This window comes from Antechinus flavipes, chromosome 1 (genome assembly GCF_016432865.1).
Source record: "Antechinus flavipes isolate AdamAnt ecotype Samford, QLD, Australia chromosome 1, AdamAnt_v2, whole genome shotgun sequence".
Taxonomy (NCBI): domain Eukaryota; kingdom Metazoa; phylum Chordata; class Mammalia; order Dasyuromorphia; family Dasyuridae; genus Antechinus; species Antechinus flavipes.
In genome coordinates, this window is record NC_067398.1 from 380406054 (window position 1) to 380428356 (window position 22303).

Sequence of the window (22303 nt, forward strand, 5' to 3'; positions counted from 1 at the left end):
TAATATCTGTTTAAAAAATCATACCCCTTACTCTTTCCTGCTATTTGTGACATTACCTTTAATACTCAAAAGAGTAGAAAAGATGATTTGTTATTTTATTTTTGCTAAATTAAATTTCTGTCAGATGATAAAAATACTTTGCTGGCAACAAAGTAACCAGACAGGAAACTAGAAAACATTTTCTTCTTTTAGTAAGCAAACTAAGCCAAAATTAGGATGACCTTATTTATTTGTTTGTTTCCTTTGTTTGTTTAGTTCAGGCAATTGGGGTTAAGTGACTTGCCCAGATCACATATCTAGTCAGTAATGAGTGTTCAAAGCTAGATTTGAACTCAGGTTCTCCTGATTACAAGGCTGGTACTCTATCCAGTGCACCATCTATTTGCATCTGGGATAGAGTTTTTTTCTGTTTTGTTTGTTTGTTTTTTACTTTATTTTATAATAACTTTTTATTGACAGAACCCATGCCAGGGTAATTTTTTTTGCAACATTATCCCTTGCACTCGCTTCTGTTCCGATTTTTCCCCTCCCTCCCTCCACCCCCTCCCTCAGATGGCAAGCAGTCCTATACATGTTAAATATGTCACAGTATATCTTAGATACAGAAGGTGCAAATAACCCGGGAAGAAAAACCAAAATGCAAATAGTTTACATTCATTTCCCAGTGTTCTTTCTTTGGGTGTAGCTGCTTCTGTCCATCATTGATCAATTGAAACTTAGTTAGGTCTCTTTGTCAATGAAATCCACTTCCATCAGAATACGTCCTCATACAATATCGTTGTTGAAGTGTATAATGATCTCCTGGTTCTGCTCATTTCACTTAGCATCAGTTCATGTAATTCTCTCCAAGCCTCTCTGTATTCATCCTGCTGGTCATTTCTTACAGAATAATAATATTCCGTAACATTCATATACCACAATTTACCCAACCATTCTCCAATTGATGGGCATCCATTCATTTTCCAGTTTCTAGCCACTACAAACAGGGCTGTCACAAACATTTTTTCACATACAGATCCCTTTCCCTTCTTTAATATCTCTTTGGGGTAATAAGCCTAGTAGAAACACTGCTGGATCAAAGGGTGCACAGTTTGATAACTTTTGGGGCATAATTCCGGAATGCTCTCCAGAATGGTTGGATTTGTTCACAACTCCACCAACAATGCATCAGTGTCCCAGTTTTCCCACATCCCCTCCAACATTCATCATTATTTTTTCCTGTCATCTTAGCCAATCTGACAGGTATGTAGTGGTATCTCAAAGTTGTCTTAATTTGCATTTCTCCAATCAGTAGTGATTTGGAACACTCTTTCATATGAGTGGTAATAGTTTCAATTTCATCATCTGAAAATTGTCTGTTCATATCCTTTGATCATTTATCACTTGGAGAATGGCTTCATTTCTTATAAATTTGAGTCAATTTTCTATATATTTTGGAAATGAGGCCTTTATCAGAACCTTTAACTGTGAAGATGTTTTCCCAGTTTGTTGCTTTCCTTCTAATCTTGTTTGCCTTAGTTTTGTTTGTACAAAGGCTTTTTAAAATGATATAATCAAAATTTTCTATTTTGTAATCAGTAATGGTCTCTAGTTCATCTTTGGTCACAAATTTCTTTCCCCTCCACAAGTCTGAGAGATAAACTATCCTATGTTCCTCTAATTTATTTATAATCTCATTCTTTATGCCTAGATCATGGACCCATTTTGATCTTATCTTGGTATACGGTGTTAAGTGTGGGTCCATGCCTAATTTCTGCCATACTAATTTCCAGTTATGGGATAGAGTTTTTAAGAGGATGCTTTTTGGTCTTAATCTTCTATAAACACTTTAATTTTATCTAATCAATTCTGCAGAAGTTAGCTTTTTGTTTAAATTGTTTTCCTTTCATCATTTTTATACTACTTTAATTCTTTTTTCCCCCCCTTAGTACCAGAGATTGTCAGAGAAACTCAAGACTTAATTGAACAGGGAGAATTTTTGCAAGCCCATCGAAAGCTGATGGACCTCGAATGTTCTCGGGATGGCTTGATGTATGAGCAGTACCGAATGGATAGCAAGAATACTCATGACATGACTCTCATCAAACTTTATTTTGGGGACATGGAGAAACTTTCTGAGGAGTTAGGCAAGCAGCTGTGGATGGTTTTGCAAAGGTCCTTAGTTACTGTTCGCCGGGATCCTACCTTGCTTGTTTCAGTTGTAAGGATAATTGAAAGAGAAGAAAAAATTGATAGGCGTATGCTTGACCGGAAAAAGCAAACTGGATTCATTCCCAGTGGGAGACCCAAAAAGTGGAAAGAAAAAATGTTTAACATATTGGACAGAACTGTGACGACTAGAATTGAGGGTACCCAAGCAGATACCAGAGAATCTGACAAAATGTGGCTTGTTCGTCACTTGGAAATTATACGGAAATATGTTCTTGATGATTTACTAGTTGCAAAAAACCTAATGGTTCAATGTTTTCCTCCTCATTATGATATTTTCAAAAAACTTTTAACTATGTACCATCAGGCTTTGTCCACACGCATGCAGGAGCTTGCTTCAGAAGACCTAGAAGCAAATGAAATTGTTAGCCTCTTAACCTGGGTTTTGAATACTTATACAAGGTAAGGTGAAGTTTATATTTATTCACTTAGCATTTATTAAACAATTAATGCCGTGTGTTATGTGTGTGAGGTGCTAAAAGAATACAAAGAAAAACGTGATTTTAATCTATTAAGATGTTTTTTAAAAATATTTTATTTTTCTGAACTTGATACCAACAAAAGTGAATATTTTCACATATAAAGAATAATAGAAGAGCATATATGAAATTGGAATTTGTATTAAGTACAGCATTTTTAAAGTATATCATAAATTTGGCACATTAGTTGTAAAGTTCTCCTGCTTGTTTTTGAACTTCCTTCTTTTCTGGACTGAATTTTTAAGAACATCATAGACATTCTTTTATTTATTTTTTAACATCACAGTCCCTAAATTCTTCTTACAATTCTATGCTTTCACCCATTTTTTAAACCCTCTCTTCAGAAAATAAGCGTAGTCAAACAATGCTAATCTACAGTCATCCCTGAAAATGTGTACTTCATTCTGTACCTCTATGATAACATTTCTCTGTGTAGAGGTGAAAAGCTTACTTCATCATTGGTCTTCTTCATCACATTTGAGCCTTACATTGATGAATATTCTTAAATTATTCAGATTTCTTTTCCTTTATAGTACTGTTATGGTTTAAATTGTTCTCATGGTTCTTATTTCATTGAATCAGTTCATACAGTTAATTCCAAAATTTTTTTAGTCTTTCTTTTTTATCATTTGTTATGGTCCCCAAATATTCCATTACATTCATTTATCCTAACTTTTTCAGTCAATCTCCAAATGATTGGCACCCCCTATATTTCCAGTTCTTTGCTACAATAGAAGAGTGCTGCTATAATAATTTTGTATATTTGTATAAAGAAATGTTATTACCATTTAGTAGTGGTATTACTGAATCAAGAGGTGCCAATTCTAAAGTCAAAAAGACTCATCTTCTTGAGTTCAAATGTGGTTTCACATATTTAATCTATACAAGTTACTTAACCCTATTTGCCTCAGTTTCCTCCTCTGTAAAATGAGCTAAAGAAGATGATGACAAATCACGCCAGTATCCCAAGTGGAGTCACAAAGAGTTGAACACAACCAAAACAACTGAATGACAAAATTCTAACATTTCAGTGATTTCATCAGCATTTCATAGTTTTGTAGCTTCCTTAATCTTTCTTTTAAAAAAATGTTGTTTTTAAATGATCAGAAGTCTATTTTCTCACCCACCTCCCCCCAACCCATTGAAAAAAAAAAAGCAAAACAAATTCCTTGTAATACATATGTATAGATGAACAAAATGGCTTCCTTTGTATACAAAAATATATCTCATTCTATATCCTAAATCTTTTACTTCTCTATTAAAAGATGGATAACATGTTTCATCAGTCCTCTGAAATTTCAGTCTTAAAAACTTGTTTCTTTTTATAAGATTGATATTATAGTATAAATTCTTTAGTTCTGGTTTTGGTTCTTTTGGTTCACTCTTATAAATATATCTCTGAAATAATTTTTCCTCATTTCTTACAGCACAATAGTAGTATTCCCTTATATTTATATATCACTATTTATTCCACCTTTCCTCTTTTGATTAGTTATTCCCTTAGTTACCTGTTTTTTTCCCCCAAACAATAATAAGCTGAAACAAATATCTTTATATATATAATAAGCTGACACAATTATCTTTATACATATAAGATCTTTTCCTTTTTATTTGATTTCTTTTGAGTAGGCCTGCCAGTGGAATATCTATATCAGAGGATATGTACTGTTTAGTAATTTTTTATGTATAATTAATTTCAAATTACTTTCAAGAATAGTTGTATCCATTCACAATTTAACTAATAGTGAATCAATATATTTGTTTTTCCATAGTCCTTTAAACATTTATCATTTTCCTCTTAGACAGTGTATATGAGGTGAAATTTAAAGAGTTGTTTTAATTTGGATTTCACTACTTATTAGTGATTTGGAAGTTTTTCCTATGGCTCCACATAGCCTGGATTTCTGTCAATATAAAGTTATTATAAAATAAAATATAAAAAAAAGTCATTGTCCTTAAGAAATATATATATATATAAATCCCAAGATATGTTGCAAGGTTTCAGTGATCAAAATTTATATTTCTTTGGTCAGAGTACCTGTAAATATGGATATGATACTCTGTGTGGATAGAGAGAAGGAAAGAGAAAGAAAGTAAAGAGCTATATTGCCCAGCTAACCAGTTACAGTTGGATTACCAGTGGGACAACTCCTCCTACTACTCACAGACGTTGTTATTTGTCCTTTGTTCTAGAAGAGGACCATGACATCAGGTTGCAAGTGATTTTAAGAAACTTACTAGCCTCACTTTCTCCTCCAGAGCCATCTAGTGGCCAGATATATAGATCAGGATGATTGGAAAAGACCCTGGATGAAGTAGGGAACCTTGATCTTTTTAAGCTGGGGTCTTAAAAAAAAAACCAGTCCTATCTTTAAGAACCTAGTTATTTTACTAGGGCATTATATAAGCGAATATATAAATAAGGAAGTTTGAGGAGGGAGAAAGAGCACTAAAATCTAAGTTTTGCAGTTTGATGAATCCTATACTCTATGCCCTTCTCATAATGTTTTTAAATTATGTTGTGTTTTACTTATCAAAATACTTTTTTTTTAAGAAAACCCTCAAAAACAAAAACAAAAGCAAAAAACCAAGTTTACAGACTCTCCGTTAAGAGACTTAAGTGCATCAGGAAGGTTTTCCTGTAGGAAGTGATCATTTGAACTGAGCATGGAAGAAAACTGAAAATCCTATAGATTTATAAGTCAAACAAGGGCAAGTATGGCTATAAATGTATTACTTATTCCTAGAAATAGCTAGTATATTAATTTGGCTGGAACAGAGTGCGCATGAAGGAAAATCAGTCTGGAATTTTCTGTTAAAGGACTGGTTTTGAAAATATGATTTGTATTGCTGATATGGTTTAGGCAAATTGAAATATTTTTAATTTTCAATATCATCACGAATTGGGAAAGTTTTTTGACTTCCTTTTCATCTGTAAAATGGAAATAATAACTGCTTCAAAGGAACAGATTGTAAAGGGCTTTAAATACCAAGCTGAGTAGTTTGTATTTTATCCTAGAGGAAATAGGGAACCACTGAAACTTCTTGAGCAAGTTATCAACATTATCAGATCTTTGCTTTCAGAAGATTATTTGACACCTTTGAAGGATGGATTGGAAGACTGATTAGGAGGTAATTACAGTAGTCTGGATTAGAGATGATGAAGGGCCTGAGGTAGAGTGGTGTGGTATGAATTGAGAGAAGGGGACATTAAAACTATTAAGGTAAACTGACAAAATTGAACAACTGATTGGATGTGGGGAAGAGGTAAAGGAAAAAGAATAATTGAAGATAACTATGAGGTTGTGAATTTGGATAACTAAAAAGATTTCAATTCTCTCAAAAGAAATAGGGGATTTTGGAAGGAGGGGTAGGTTAAGAGAGAAAATTAGTAAGTTCTGTTTGATACAAATTGAGTATAATATGCTTGTGGGACATCCAGTTTGAGTTTATAGCAGAGAGATTATAATAAAGGTTTGGAACTCAGTATAGCAATTAGGGTGGATAAATTCATGATGGGGGGTCATTTGCACAGAGTTGCTAACTGAATTATTAAGAACTGTTGAAGTCACCAAGTGATAGTAAAGAGGAAAAAATGTCTAGCATGAAATTTTAGAGATACCCAGAGTAGTGGGTGGCATATGGATGATTATCTTACAAAGGAAATTAACTCCTTAGGTGGGGAACCAAAAGAGAGGAGTGTCAGGACTTGTGGGGAGGAGAGAGTATATAAGAGGAAGGAGATGGTCAGTACCAAAAGCTTTCAGGGAAGGTTTAAAAAAAAAAAAAAGAGGACTCAGAAAAGGTTATCAGCTACTGTAGCAATTTAGAAATTGCTAACTTTTGAGAGAGCAGTTTTAGTCAAGTGGTATAGTTTGAAGCTACATTCAAAGGTTTATAACTATTTGTTTCTAATTACATACATTAGCAGTCTCTGCTTTTTGAATTTGTTTGGTTTTTGTCATTTAGCCTGGTGTCTCTCATCATTTATCATTTTTCACTGTTCTATTAGTCCATCCCTAATGTTTCATACAAACACACAAAAACCATTTCTAATGTGCTATGACCTGGGAAACAAGATTATCACATTTGTCAAGAGTTGTGCAAAAATAAAAGTAAATTATCTCCTACTAAAAGGCCCAAGGGATTGTCATTTAATAACATGTATGGATTTTGTGATATCTCGACTTTTGGTGCTTTGAGGTCTTTGTTTTCTTTTTGCTTCTCAGGTTCTGCAAGTAGGTTATTGGACTTCTAGAAGATTGAGATAAAAATTACATAGTGACTAATTCGAGTAAGCTGCACTTTAGGGCTATATTGCTGAAAATTGATTTGATTTTAAGTGGGCAACTTGGTAGGTTAGAAAGAGTTTACTGAAACATTGCCATATAAGTATTAAAATGAATTAATTAGATTGTCTAATCCAAAACTTTGAATACTAATTTTGTCCTCTATTCTACCAGTCTTGTATATAAATCAGTGCTTGATCTGAATAGCTCAACTATGTAATAGCCTAAAAAAAAAAATCAGACAATTCTAATAACCAGATTATGTAATTAGCCTGACACACAAAATATAAATACTATGATGACCAGAGGGTGTGTGTGTGTGTGTGTGTGTGTTTAACCATACCATTCTGCTTTTTACATAGCATATCAGATTCTCTCAGGAGGCTATTTAACTGACATAAGGAAAGAGGGTGTGACCTGGGCTTTTATTCTCATGTTTAGTCATTTGATCATGGGATGGTCAGTTAACTTCTCAGAGCTTCAATTTCCTCATATGTTTAATAAATGTTTGCCTCATTTAGTTTTTGTGAGATTCAAATAGGATAATGTATGCGGACCATTTGTAAACTCTATAAAGTAGATGGAAGGTTTTAAAATGAGGCATTATTATAGCAAGAGAATGCAGTGAAGCATTAATTCATTTACACATTCTCTATTTGATATTTTTCTTTTTAAAATGTGGATACTATTTTAAAATTTTACTAAGGTGCATTCAAAGTTCACTTGCAATTTCTGTTAGGATTAACTTTTAGATCAAAATGAATGGAAATATGTAGCATTATGGAGCAAAAAAAAGCAACATTTCCTGTGACTTAAGAATTTTCTTTTTCCTTGTCTTTCTTCATTTATAATTGGTCAATCTTGTTTTGGTAAAATATAGTGCAGAAATGATGGGAAATTTGGAACTGGCCCCAGAAGTGGATATAAATACCTTGCAGCCCTTAATTTCACAAAATGTGGTTTCTGACCTGCTCGACACATATATGTCAACACTTACAGTGAGTAAACTGGCATGTGCAATTCCATACAAATAAGACTTGTTCTATAGTAATATTAATATTGGTAAATAATATGTGGCTCTCAGTAGCCTTAACGTATACATAGTAAATAGTTTTGATATAATAGCTGTCAAAGGGGAAAAAGAAAGCCTTTTTTAAAATGTACTTTAGAAGGTTTTAAGGATGTTTATATCCAACCTTTATTTCTTTTTGTTAGTGTCTCTGACATCTGAAATAGGATGCAAGGTACATTTTCCTATTAGGCTTTGAAATTTATGGTTGGCAGTAGTGAATGACATAGCTTCTTCACTGAAGCTGAACTTAGAAATATGAATGTGTCAGTTGATAGGCAGAATTGACTAAAAATCCCAGGTATACTCCTTAAATTCCTGTTCTGGAGACTTCCCTGATTTACCTTCTTTTACATACTGAATACAAGAAAGAAGTAATATAAAAGAAGGGGAAGAGACTTTTGGGAGCGGAGGTTGATTCTTCCTTTCATTGTTAAATGAGCAGTCAGGCAGAATTTGAGATAATTTGTCTGTTAAAATGGACTCTGCTTAAGCCACAAAAAATACTTCCTTCATAAAGCTTTACAAGTATTCTTGTGAAGTTGGGACGAAGAGGGACAAATCTAACTTTGTGTGGTTGTGGAAGTCAAAGGTGGTGAACAAAAAAAAAAAATTGAGGGGGGCCTACAGAAGACTGATACTTGTAAGGGGAAGGTAAAGGACAGTATTGAGCAATTACAGTTCTAAATGAAGACAGTAAAGATCTGCCCTAATAAAAAGGAACATTTTGGATGACTGGCCCATATTTAAGTCATCACTTATGATGAATTCAAAGTTTGCATTAAGCTTCTGCCTTCCAATATTGTTTAAACAAACTGTATTAGGAAAGCTTTCATATTTTTTTTTGGTAAATTTAATTATAAATTCTTTCTGCTGACTTCATTCCTCTTCTAGACCTCATTTTGATTCCATATTGTCTATTCGTTTTTTTCCTGTTCCTCTTTTAGGCTTTATATTTTGATCATGCTACTTTCCTTAACTTCATTTTCTGAAAATTGACCAAATTTACTGAAAAAGTTCAAGAGATTTCAGTTCACTCATACCACATACTGTGCCTTTTCACAGTTGGAGAATGAACACTGATTTAGTCATTTTGCCTTATTCAGAAATGTTTTGTTTTCCTTTTTTTCCCATTGTTATATTAATATTATCTTTCCTTCAGTCAAACATTATTGCCTGGTTACGAAAAGCACTAGAGACTGATAAGAAAGACTGGATTAAAGAAACTGAACCTGAAGCCGATCAAGATGGTTTCTATCAGACTACACTCCCTGCTATTGTTTTCCAGGTAGGATCCATCGCTGGCATTTTTGTTCATTATTCCTGATTTATGAGAACATTGAATCTGTATATAAAACCAAAACCTTTAAAAATCAGAGTGAAAAATGTTATAATAGGAGGAGATCATGTTATCTAATTCCTTTGTTTTACAAATGTGAAAATAATAGTTGCAGCAAGACCATACTTTGCTTGGAAACTATCTAGTATTAGTATTGTTAATCTTACCCTGCCTCACAACTGTGGAATCATTCTTGATTTCTCTCTATCTCATTTAATCTATCCTATCCAGTTAGAGCACAACGTCTTTTATATACTTTATTCTCTCTCCTCTTACATAAGTGCCACTGTACTTAATTAAGGCCCTTGTCACTTCCCATCTGAGCTCTTGGTCCAGGGCCTTTTCATCATAAGTTATTTGGTAAATGCTTATTGAAATGAATTTGCATGAGGACCTATAACACAAACAGTAATACATGTTTAAGACAAATATTATTTTATCCTGAACTACTTGAGTTGCTGCAGAACCTATGTTTTCAAATAAAGACCTGAGGGACTGCTGCTTTTGCCATGGCCAGTTACCCCGAGTTCTGTCTAAATGAAATACAGTGAATTCTGAATTTATGATTACCATTCTTAAAAATGTTAAGTTTTATAATTTAAGTATGTAAACCAGGAATCATTTGACAAGGTAAATTTAATCCAGGATGATTGATTATTATTAGATGTTAACAACATATTATTATTTGTTATCTCTAAATTGTAAATTTAAATTTTTTTAAAAAGTTCAGTATTGTCAGGTAAAGTTGTTTGTCTCTTTATCGTTCATCATTTTGTTAATTCATCTTCTTGTCTGGGTACAAGAGACTATCTTATATATTTGCCCTGGTCATAACTTAACTCTTAGTTTCCTGTCATTACTTCTTATTTTAAGTAAGAAGTCATCTAGTTTTCCTTATCCTCCCCTTCCCACCTCCCTAGGACATTGTTTCCTTAAACCAACCATACTGTGTATGACATTATTAAATTCTTTGCAAGCTTTATCTTTCTGTATCCTTTCTGGCAACCTAGAGCCCTGTGAGTGGGAGCTAGGAAGAAGAAAGGACCCAAGTATAGTACCAGTAGTATGTATGAAGGAGGAGGAATCAGTTTTTTAAGTTATAAGGACTTTTGTTATTACACTTTTGTAAACTAATAAAACTTTGCCACAGAGTAGTGTTGGCTTGCCCTAGTGATGTGAAAAATAAGCATCTTTTAAGACCAGGTCCTAGGGTTCTTATTCAACTTTATTAGATTTTTCTAGAGGAGGCTGCTTCTTGTCCCGCTATTGGTTGTTTGTAGTTGTGAACCTCAGAAACAGTGAGGACTTTGTATGCTGTGTTCTAAAAGTAAGTTAACTATTCCCAAAATGGAATATGGAAAATGAATAGTGTTACTGATTGGAAGATTAAGTATTTAGAGGTTACATATATCCTTTAGTTCACCATACTTGGCATATGTGGACTTCTCTTCAAAGATAAGGCCAGCTTTTAAAGAAATTAAGATTTCTATATTGTAAAAGAGTTTGATCTATAAACATTTTAGTGAATTGCTAAATAAATAGCAAAATTCATCTTAAATTGTGATTTTAGATGTTTGAACAGAATCTTCAGGTTGCTGCACAGATAAGTGAAGATTTGAAAACCAAAGTACTACTTTTATGTCTTCAGCAAATGAATTCTTTCTTGAGTAGGTAAGAATTTTTGTTAGTGTGCTTTCTTTAAAAACTGTGTTACTTTCTGTTAATTTGATACTTTGAAAAAAGTCAGTTGGTTTACTTTTATTCTTGTTTAGAAATTTGAAAATTTAGATGCGATTGGGCATTATGGCTTCCTTTTAAGCTAATTGTAAGGCTTTTTACATAGCAGATCCTACATCTTGGTATATTCTACCCAATTTAAATCATGACACTATTAAATTTAAATTCTGGCTCTTATGGACTGAGTACCTTCTGCTATTAGTCTTTTCATTTAGCCCATATTATTGGTATGCATTTTAAAAGGAAAATTGCCATTTCTTACTGATGAGAGGAAACTTATGTACATGTGTCCAGAAAGCTGCTCTTGAAGCCAGAAAGATCTGGATTTGAGGTTTGCTCCAATACAAACTGATTGGCTTTAGACAAGCCATTCATCATCTTAAAACTGCTCTAATTGGTAGAGGAAATTTATACCTGGCAATTCACAGTAACAATGAAATCGTAGGCTTAGTCTTAATATGTGAGAATTTTAAAAAGTGTTATATATTATTACAAAATTCACAAACAGCTTTTCTTAGGAAATCTGTTTCAAAGAAGTCTGTCATGAGACTTCACTCTTACTATATTTACAAAGTAATTTATAATTATTTAAATCGAAAAGTATGGGATGTGATTTTTACGTACCTCAAGATGGGTGTTAACAATCATCTAGACAAGATTTTACTTCCAATCAAGTACCTAAGCTGTCACTTCACTTGATTGAAAGCAGCAGATCAGTTTGATTCACTGCTCTCTATGTATTTCTGCTTTTGATTAGAAAAGATAAACATCAGATAACTTATTTTCACAGAACTGACTCAGTTACTATCATTGTATTTTAATGGTTATTATTTAACTTAAAACACTGGTAGAGATTAAAAAATTGATATGATATAGATACTTCTCTCAAGCTTGTGTGTTAAAGAGTGAAAGAAGACACATATACAAATAACTGGTGTAAGGGAAAATTAGAAATTGGTGCAAGAAATTAGTTCAGCTAGGTAAAGTATAATCTCATTTAGTGCCAATAAAGAATCCAATAAAGTGGTTGCATTTATTTATATTTACATTCTTCAAAGTTATGATTATGTAAAATTATATTTAAAAAATTAACTGTATCCCAAGGGAAATATATAGTGCAAATTCAAATAATGTATCCACTTTAAGGGATTTATTATTTGCCTTAATAAGGATCTCGTAATAAACTGTTGAAAGAAAAGAGGAAAGAGGAATTATCTTTTTTACTTACGCTAAATAGGAGGGTCAGGAAAAGCTTTATAAAGGAGACAACTCATTAATTGGGCTTTGAAGGAAGGACTTCAATGAACAGAGAAGGACAAAACTCATTCATATTCATGAAGCTGTTCCATGTATCTGAAATGTCACATATTTTTAAGGAGTGTTGTATGAGAGAAAACTAGAAGGCCATTTGGAATAATATTGTGGAGAGCCTTGAAAAAGATCAAAGGTTTTTACTAGCAGTCAGTAAAAGTTTCAGTAGCAGACTAAAATGGATAAAACACTTAATGTAAACTTGTGTTCTGTGAAATCCATGAATGAAACAAATCATTGTGAAGCGGGTTGTGGTCCCTTTAAGAAACTAGTCCTTTTAGATTGATTTATTCCTTTCTGATTCCCAGCCTCTCCTAGCTGATGCATTATCAATTCAAGAAGCTAGGACCTTTGATTCACAAGTCCTAGTCAAAAGCACCCTTTTGAATTCCAATAGGAGATCTGGGCCTGTCCCATCCCCAACCAGATCTTAGCCAACTTGGGACTCCACCCACGGGCCCCTTTAGCTAAATCTCTCATTATAAAAGATCCAAGCTGAAGTCCTATCTTTGCAGAGGTTCCAAACATGCCACCCTTACCCCTGGCATGCCAAGTGGGTCTCTGCCCACTGGAATAATGTTTCCAGTGCCCTCTTCTCTTTACCTTTACCTGTTTCCTTAACCAGACTTTAACCTTACTTCCAATGCCCATAATAAACCTCTTTTATCAATCTAGGTTTTTGGGTCTGTAAATTCCTTTACAGGGAACTCTTGCGACGCTACTAGACCTCATTTAACACTCCACCCTTGCGCCGAATCAAAGGGGTTGCAGGGGAGCTCTATTTGAATCCCTATAGCCCGAATCTGCGACCAGACCTCATTTTCATTTGTATACCTCAAATCTAGAACTCATCAGTTGGTATCTTCTTCTTCTTCCTTCTTCTTCTTCTGCTTCTTCTCCTTCCTCTTCCTCCTTTCTCCTTTTCATCATCATCATCATCATCATCATCATCTCAGGTGAAAATCCTATATAAAGATAATTTGCTATGAGCAGAATTTTTATATCATGCCTTAGGAAGCAGCTCTTCAACATTAAAAGTAATTATACAAAATTTAGATGTGATATTTTAGAAGGGATTTTTGCAATAAGTGGGAAATTTGTTTACATGACTTTCATGGTTCCTTGCTATTTTTAGTGAGGTATCAAATTAATAGAGGCTTTACTTAGGTGAGAAATAATCAGCAATAATATAATAATCTTCCATTGCTTAATCTTTCCAGTGCTTAACATATGAATTATGTTAAGGCACTTATTAATTAGATTAATATAAATAATCAAAATATATTTAATAGGAAAGAATCAACATCTAATTAAAGGTGACTGACTAAAGAACCACTGTAGGTTCAAAATGATAATAACTTTAAAAAATGTCCTTGATGCTAAACTTTGGTATTTTGTTTGGGTGTGTGTTTTATTTCCTCAGATATAAAGATGAGGCACAATTATATAAAGAAGAGCACCTAAGAAATCGGCAACATCCACACTGCTATGTTCAGTATATGATTGCAGTCATCAACAATTGCCAGACCTTTAAGTAAGTTTTACTCTTATTACTTGTGAAAATCAACTAATTAATAAGGAAAATATAGAATAGCTGTCTTATCAACCAAAAGATTGACTCCAACAAATCTTTTTTGTTACAGAGAGTCAATAGTCAGCTTAAAAAGGAAGTATTTGAAAAATGAAACAGATGAGGGAGTCTCAGTATGCCAACCTAGCATGGATCTGATCTTAGATACCATTGCAAAGGATGGTTGTAGTAGCCTGCTAGATGAAGTCTTCTTGGATCTGGAGGTTAGTGTTTTTCTAATAATTCTCTAGTTTAATATGTAAAATATTGCTCATATGTTTATATGCTTAACATTGTATTATTCATTATTCTATTATAGTTAATGTAACTTTTGTCTATCTTGGATTTTTGGAGCATGCTTCCTAAATCTGATGTTTTTAGTTTATATTTCTATGTTACATTAAGTATAAGTTATATTAAAGATAGACTGTTTAATAAATTTCAGGGAAAATAAGGGGAGGAAAAAGGGAAAAAAAATCTATTCTTGATCATAGGATATGCTCAGGAATGTTATTTATAAAGTATAAGGACTGTACCACATCCTACTTCCCAACTCCATGCTTTTGTATTACTTTTCTGTGCCTGGAATGTATTCCCTTTTCACCTCTCTGCTTTGTGGAATCCTTTGCTTCCTTCAAAGCATAGTTGCATTATGACCTCCCAAAAAAGATATACACTTTTATATATACTTACTTAAGAATTATCCTACCTCAACCCCTCAGAAGGGTTGTTGAGAGACAGAGACCTCTTTTTGTATCTCCATCACTTAGCATAGTTGTTTGCATATAGTAGGTGCTTAATAAATGTTTGATGAATTGAAGAAAATTATACTGTTAACATTTCCTTTAGCATTTAGCCTTGCCTTCTGAAAATTCATCCTCTAATTAAAGAAATATTTATTGAATACCTAATGTGGCAGGATGCATAAAACTTTGTTAATTAGTATTTATTCTTACAAAATTACAAAAGTAATATTTTGGGGGGTTACAAAGATTTATGTAGCATGATCCCTATTCTTATTTAGAAAAATAACATATGCATTAAAAGTTAATAATGTAAAATGCTATATAATTGTCTAATGTATGTTATTTTGATGAAATCAGTTGAAGCCTAATTTGGTTTGCTCCTAACATTTAAATAGATTTTGAAGTTCTATGGGAAGGAATTTTGGCCATTTAAGGAAAGTTTCTGAAGTAATTTTTTTACCTGCTCTCTAAGGTGTAAAAGAATTTGTGTCATTAGCAAGATGTATTAGAAAAATAAATCACCACTGCATGTTAAGTTCAGTTATTTATCACTAAGGAAAGTCAAATGTGTAAATATATATATATGGCACTTAGTTTTATATTCATTTATTTTTCTTGAAATCTCCTTGACATTTTTAAGTAGAACTATGACTTTTGGATTCTGTGACAGGTTGCTGCTGTAGCAAGTCATATGAATGAATGAAGGAAAAAATATTATTCACTTACTGAATACTGGGCACTATGCTAAGTAGTGGTAGGGATAAAAATGTGAAAAAAAGAAGGTCCCTGCCTTCAGAGAGCTAACATTCTAATAGGGAAGATATCATATAAAGGGAGTGGAAAACAGGAAGGGTGTTTTAATTTAAAAAGTTATAGGGATAGTGAGTAGAATTAAAGAGTAATAAAATAATATACTCTTTATTAACAATGGCATTATTCTGTATGTGTGTGTGTGTGTGTGTGTGTGTTTATATATATATAGTATTTAACATATACTTTAACATATTTAACATGTATTGGTCTACCTACCATCTGGGGGAGGGAATGGGGGAAAAGGGGGGAAAATTTGGAACAGAAAGTTTTGCAAGGGTCAATGCTGAAAAATTACCCATGCATACATCTTGTAAATAAAAAGCTATAATAAAAACAATGGCATTATTGTTCTAAATTTGGAAGGGGCAGAAAAAGGTATACCTTTGGCAGCAGCCAGTAGGATGGCAACTTGATGAACTGGGTATAAAGTGAAACAAAATTGAACCTCATTAAATATAGTGACTATATTAAGCACTTATAGTCAGAAGAGCATGTGTCTAATGGACAGGGCATAACAAGAAATAGGTAGGTTGACAGAGCAGATAGTTTAGGGTTACTCTCAAAAAATCTTAAGTTATCATTGTCTTGCCAATCTGGATTAATGATTTGAATATTTGGAATTCTCTACCTCAGTGAAATTATTGGTCCAACCCAAAATGCTCCAAGAAAACCAAACCCAGATAGGATAAACTAAATAATTTCACAGAATTTATACATTTTCTGCAAATAACTAGATTAACATTTTTATTCAGACCTATATAAGTCAGATGCTGTCTAATAGTTATTAGTGTTTCTTTCCTGTTAAAAATGGAAATTATTGGGACAGCTAGGTGGCTCAGTGGATAGAGAACCAGCCCTGAAGTCAGGACTACTTGAGTTCAAATCTGGCCTCAGACAATTAACACTTCCTAGCTGTGTGACCTTGGGCAAGTCACTTAACTCCAGTTGCCTCAGCGGGGGAAATGGAAATTGTTGGATCAGTTATTAAATATTTCTCTTTTGGAAATTTTGAATTTGTCAGACATAATGTGTAAATAAATTATGTTATAAATTCTTCCAATAGAATGTTGATGTAAAGGTTTAGAAAGTATAGTAGTTTTCATTTCTAGAAATAGAAGAAAAGTTGAATTTACTTTATATGTTACATAGTTGATAACTAAAGAGTAAATAAAATTTTCTATAGATTAAAATTTGAATTTTTTTTAGCCACATCTCAGTGAGTTGCTGACAAAGAAATGGTTGATGGGATCAAATGCTGTGGATACAATTTGTGTTACTGTGGAAGATTATTTTAATGACTTTGCTAAAATTAAAAAGCCCTATAAGAAGGTAAGAATAAAACATGTTCACATAGGAAAAATTTTGTAACTATTTTTCATACTTTGATTAAAATTTAGGATATTTTTATTAAATATTTTATTTATTGTTTAATTGCCATTTAGAGATGGAAGAAACATCATAGATTAAGTTCGCAAAAGTACAATACATAGAGTCTGCATTTTAACCTACATACTGCTCTTAAAATACTTTGCTCAAGTACTTACTCCCTTACTCAATCAATTCCTATGACTTCTTGTTGCCTTTAGGATAAAATAAAAACTCCTTTGTTTAGTTTTTATAGTCCTAAACAACTTGTCCTGAGCCTGTCTTTTGAGTCTCATTGGTTATTTCCCCCTAACATCTTCAACCACACAGACTCTCTGTTCTTCATCCATGTTACTGCACTTCCTGTTCTGTGCCTTTGTACTTGCATCCCCCATGTGTGGAATTTACTCCCTCCTTATCCTCATAAAGTCCATCTTTTTCCTTAAGAGACAACTCAAGTCATCTTCATCTGTGCATGAATCCTTTCTTCATTCTCCACCCCCAACTCTTAGTGTCCTCTCTCTCTAGCTACCTTAAGTTTAACTGCTCTCTATTTTGTATGAAGTGTGTGGGTGTGCACATGTGTGTGGTCTTCTCCCAGACAATGTAAGCTCCTCAATAATAGGATCTTCAGGTGCGCCCTGAATGAAGAATTTCATGGCAATAGGATACTGGAGGATTAAGTGGGGGACAAAATGTATGGAATGAACACCTATTAATTTTCGATTAGTGAAGACTCTGTGAGGTTTTAAAGCATCTTTCCTGCTGTCTTCCATCACAGATTCTCCAGGGGAACAGCCTGTCCCTTCTCTCAGTCCAGCTATACACCATGTTCTGACTGTATTCAGTGAACTGCCATCATGTTTTTCCATTCTTTGAAAGTGTACACAATCCTTATCAAAGTGGAAAGAAAATAATATATATACTGCAGTAATCTGTGGAAATCTTATATGTTTTTCCCTTGCAGAAAATGACATTTGAAGCTCACCGAAGGGTGGTAGTAGAGTACATCAGAGCCATCATGCAGAAGCGAATCTCTTTCAAGAATGCTGAGGAACGCAAAGAGGGTGGAGAAAGGATGATCAAAGAAGCAGAGCAATTCAGATTCTTGTTTAGAAAACTTGCTTCTGTAAGTGTTTTAGGTCTGTAGCTTTGTCAATTCACTTTTAGTTTTAGCTTATGATTTGATATCCTGTAGTTGTGTAGGATGTATGTGTATGTGTGTGAATTTTACACACTTGGGGGCCAACTAGATGGAGGAACTAGAAACCAAGTAATTACTTAATCTTTATTTTTGTGTGATCAAAATAATATTCTGGGTTTTTGGGTAAGTCAAAAGTTAAAGGAAAAAGTGACAGAAAAAAGAAATAAGTACAATTAAGAGCATGCAACTATTAAAAAGAAAGCCTTTCTCTAAATTCAGTTTGCTGAAGCATATTTAGACAAATGGAAGAGTTCATTTTAAAACAAAATCTGAGTAGATTACAGTAAAGGCAAAAGCGTTCCCATATTGACCAAATGAGGCTTCCACTAGTCAAGGTGGCACATTGCCAAATTCTGTATGATTTCAAATCATGCAATAAATATTAGTGATTTTATGACCAACCATAATGCTTTATAGAAATGTGGCTTTAAATTATTATTACTGATGGTTATTGATAAAGGGAAGATAGATTGCTATGTGACCCCTGGGCAATGCATTTCACCCCTCATACTCAGTTTCTTCCTTTGTAAAGTGAGGATATACTTGAACTATTTGCATTTTTGTCTCACTTTAAGGTCTGCAAAACACTCATCTCAGAATAATCCTGTAAAGTAGGTAGCACAAGTATCATCATTCCCATATTGCAGCTGTGAAAGCTAAGTCTCAGAGATGCAAATTCCTTGTCTAAGTAACACAGCTAGCAATCTGAAGTTAGGACCCAAGGCCGATGCTCCTTCCACTGAATGTCAATGGGTCGTTGTCAACTTAAGACCATTGAGGAATTGAAGGAGCTGCTTAAAAAAAAAAAAAAAAAAAGAAGGAGCTGCTTGCTGTTAGCCATCTTACTATTTATAGTATAAAGAAGGGAGTTTTTTGGTTTGTAATAAATGAAAAAATAATATTGGAAGTAATTTTCATATATTCTTCACGTGGCATTTTGTAGGGATTTGGAGAGGATACATATGGACACTGTGATTGTATTGTAGCTCTTGCAGAAGTTATTAAGCTGACTGATCCTTCGCTACTTTATCTTGAAATTTCCACTCTAGTCAGTAAATATCCGGATATCAGGTAATGGCATTCATGTTTTCTATTCTCAACTCATGTTTGTCGAGCCTTGACTTGCTCCATATTTTTTCCAACAAGTTGGCAGTACTAAATTCAGATACCATGTGCTATGCGTTTGATTATTCTTTTGTCTGCAATGTGTTCAGACTTAGTCTAATACTTTTACTGTTTTCCTTCCTCTCTCTTTCAGAGATGATCACATTGCAGCTTTGCTGACAGTGAGAGGAGATGCTAGCAGAGAGATGAAACAAACTATTATTGAAACTCTGGAACAAGGTCCAACTCAAATAAATCCAAATTATGTGCCAATTTTTAAAGACATTATCGTTCCTTCACTGAATGTGACTAAACTTCTTAAGTAACTAACCATGCAGCCTCTAATTTCTGTATAATTTTTCTTGTGGTTCACCATCAGCATCTTTAGAAATGATTAAGTTAAGTGTGATTCACACTAATTCAGACATAATTTTGTAAGTGCTTGCTCTGGGGCTGACAAGGATTGTTTTAGGCTTATCTGACCCCAAAGATTATTGCTAGTCTGGCCATTTGAAGAATGAGGCATTCTGATGGCCAGTGTGCATTGTATCAAACTAGCAACAAATGTATTTGCTCAAATCCACTTTGATGATGAATGTACTTTGTAAAGTTGTTCAGAATTCAGAAATGTTTATTGAGTTTCTTTAGTGTCTAATAAAATGATTTTAAAAGGTTTTCAGAAGTAATGAAATGTACAGATTCTGAATTCATTAATTTTCACTGCTTATAAAGCACTTCTGTTTAATTAAAAGTTTGATGAACACCCTGTTTTGTACATGTGCTTCTTGATTAAACATTTTCAAATACTTGCTGTGGCCTTGTTTAAAAAAACCCTACAAAACCTTCCCAGTTGAAAAATGAGTGTGATGATACTTTATTGTGATATCTTCATAAGGATTTTAGATACTTATTATCATAAAGTAATGTTCTCTCCTCTAATTTATTACTGTACCAAATACAGCTAGTTTTAATTCATTTTTATATAGCTTCTCAATCTTGTTTCTCTTTGAACAATTCACATCAGGATATACGAGTGGAAATACCAGTAGTTAATCATTTTAAGCTAGAGTGAGTTAAGTTATGATTTATTTACTAAAAACTGATTTTTCTTAATCCAGACTAACTTTCTTTTTTGGCTTCATTTTGGTTGGTGAAATTTTTACAAAAAATAGTGACAGGGAAGATCGGCCAAGACGACAGTAGGAGAAACGAATATGATCTAGTTTCCCTAATAATTATTGCAATACTAATTTAAGAAGAGCCTTGAACTGAGCAGTGTTTGGGAAATGAAAGGAGAAGCCATAGTGAGTCATCTTTCTAACCCAATATCATAAATTTGACCTATAGGCCAAGTGACAGGAGAAGAACTGTGGAATGAGGATGGACTGAAAACTTAGACCAACTTCTCAGCCAGTAGTTGCTGGCATTTCCCCAAAGGGCTGAGAACTTGGGTTCAGCACCCAGGTATCTTCAAGCATGGGTTACCTGGATCTCATTCTTACACCCTGGAACTCTTAGGCCAGCAACACCAGATTGCCCAGAGAATATTCCTGGAAAAATGACTGACAACCAAAATAGAGAGCTGGTCCAAGAATATCCAAGACTTGGAAGAGACCAACTCCAAAACCCAATCAAAGCCTCAAAAGCAATTTGCCCATGAGATCAGTTAGAATTCCTAGGAGAAATGGTGCAAGAGTTTAAGTAAAATGATGTATATGAAATGATACTAGAGGAAAGAACTGATGAAAGATAAATATGGAAGAGAAACTTGGAAAGAATCAACAAACTCACTAAAAATTAAAATGTACCAAACAAATTAATGACTTCATGAGACGAGACATTAAAGTAGCAAAAAACTGAAGAATAGAAGAAAATGTAAGGTGTTAAAAAAAAAAAATCAACAGACTAGGAAAACATCAAGGAGATAAAATTTGAAAATTATTGGACTACTTGAGAGCTGATATCTCCCAAACATCATTTTTCAAGATAGTATAAAACTGTCCAGATCTCTTGGAACAAAATGGCGAAGTAAAAATAGAACCCACCAGTTTCAATTTCTGAAAGATATCCCAAAGTGATAACTCCCAGAAAAAACATAGCCAAAATCTAGAATTTCCAGGTAAAGAAAAACAATAATACTGCATTTGCCAGAAAGAAATTCTACTATATAGTTCTAACATATCCAGGATCACCTAAGATTTAGCAAGTGCTACTGTTAGATAATGGATAATCCAAAAAGTAAAAATATATAGACTTTTACCAAAATAATGCTATTCTATAGTTAGGAAAAAAATAGACGTTTAAGGAAGCAAAGAACTTGCAAACATTCCAAATGAAAAAAACTGGAGATGAATAGAAACTTTGAAACATTGAAATAAAAAGCATAGGAAATTATAAGTGATCAATCATCTAATGGAAAGAAGAGGGAAAGACACAACCATCCCCTAAGAATTACAATATCAGCAGGTGCCCCAGAATCAATTAACATGGAGGTTGTGATTTTTTTTTTTTTTTAGTCTTAGAAGTGACTTTTATTCTTGGAGAAAGAAAAAGGAGGAAAATGTACACTCCAGAAGAAATGGGACTCACACCAGAATGAGGGAGTGCAGTAGTCTTTCTGAAGGAGGAATGGTGGAGGGAGCCGGTATCTCTTGAACCCCACTTTGAACTGATGGGAGTAATGTGAGCAGAAACAGGAGAACCACTTATACTATAATATTGTAAAAATGAACAATTTTGATTTCAAGTGAAGTGATCAAAAAAACAATAATATACAGTATACGATATTCCATGATCAACTATGATTTCAGAAAATCAGTGATTTGAAGGCTTTCTACATCCTGAGAGAGAAGTAAGGGACTAAGTTATGCATTTCCAGGTAGGACCAGTATGGCATTTGTTTATTTTGCTTGACTCTCCATATTTGTTGTAGGATTGGTTGGGTTGTTTTCATGTGGGAAAGGGAGGAGGGAGAGAGGGTAGATGTTATTAACTGAAAAGAATTTTATCTTAAAAAGATATTAGTAATTCTCTCAGTGTGTTACTGATGTTTAACATGTTCCTAGTATT

General features: G+C 33.5%; 1 protein-coding gene across 1 annotated transcript in view; it reads left to right on the forward strand.

The window, feature by feature from the left end:
- Window positions 1-20040, forward strand: part of EXOC3 (exocyst complex component 3) — a 29476-nt gene extending 9436 nt beyond the window's left edge. The window contains exons 4-13 of the mRNA XM_051969773.1: window positions 1929-2610; window positions 7857-7974; window positions 9208-9333; window positions 10955-11055; window positions 13856-13966; window positions 14076-14226; window positions 16768-16890; window positions 17894-18055; window positions 19074-19201; window positions 19389-20040. Coding sequence (XP_051825733.1) covers window positions 1929-2610; window positions 7857-7974; window positions 9208-9333; window positions 10955-11055; window positions 13856-13966; window positions 14076-14226; window positions 16768-16890; window positions 17894-18055; window positions 19074-19201; window positions 19389-19560 — 1874 coding nt within the window. The 3' untranslated portion in view covers window positions 19561-20040. The remainder of the gene's footprint in view (window positions 1-1928; window positions 2611-7856; window positions 7975-9207; window positions 9334-10954; window positions 11056-13855; window positions 13967-14075; window positions 14227-16767; window positions 16891-17893; window positions 18056-19073; window positions 19202-19388) is intronic.
- Window positions 20041-22303: the final 2263 nt, after the last annotated feature.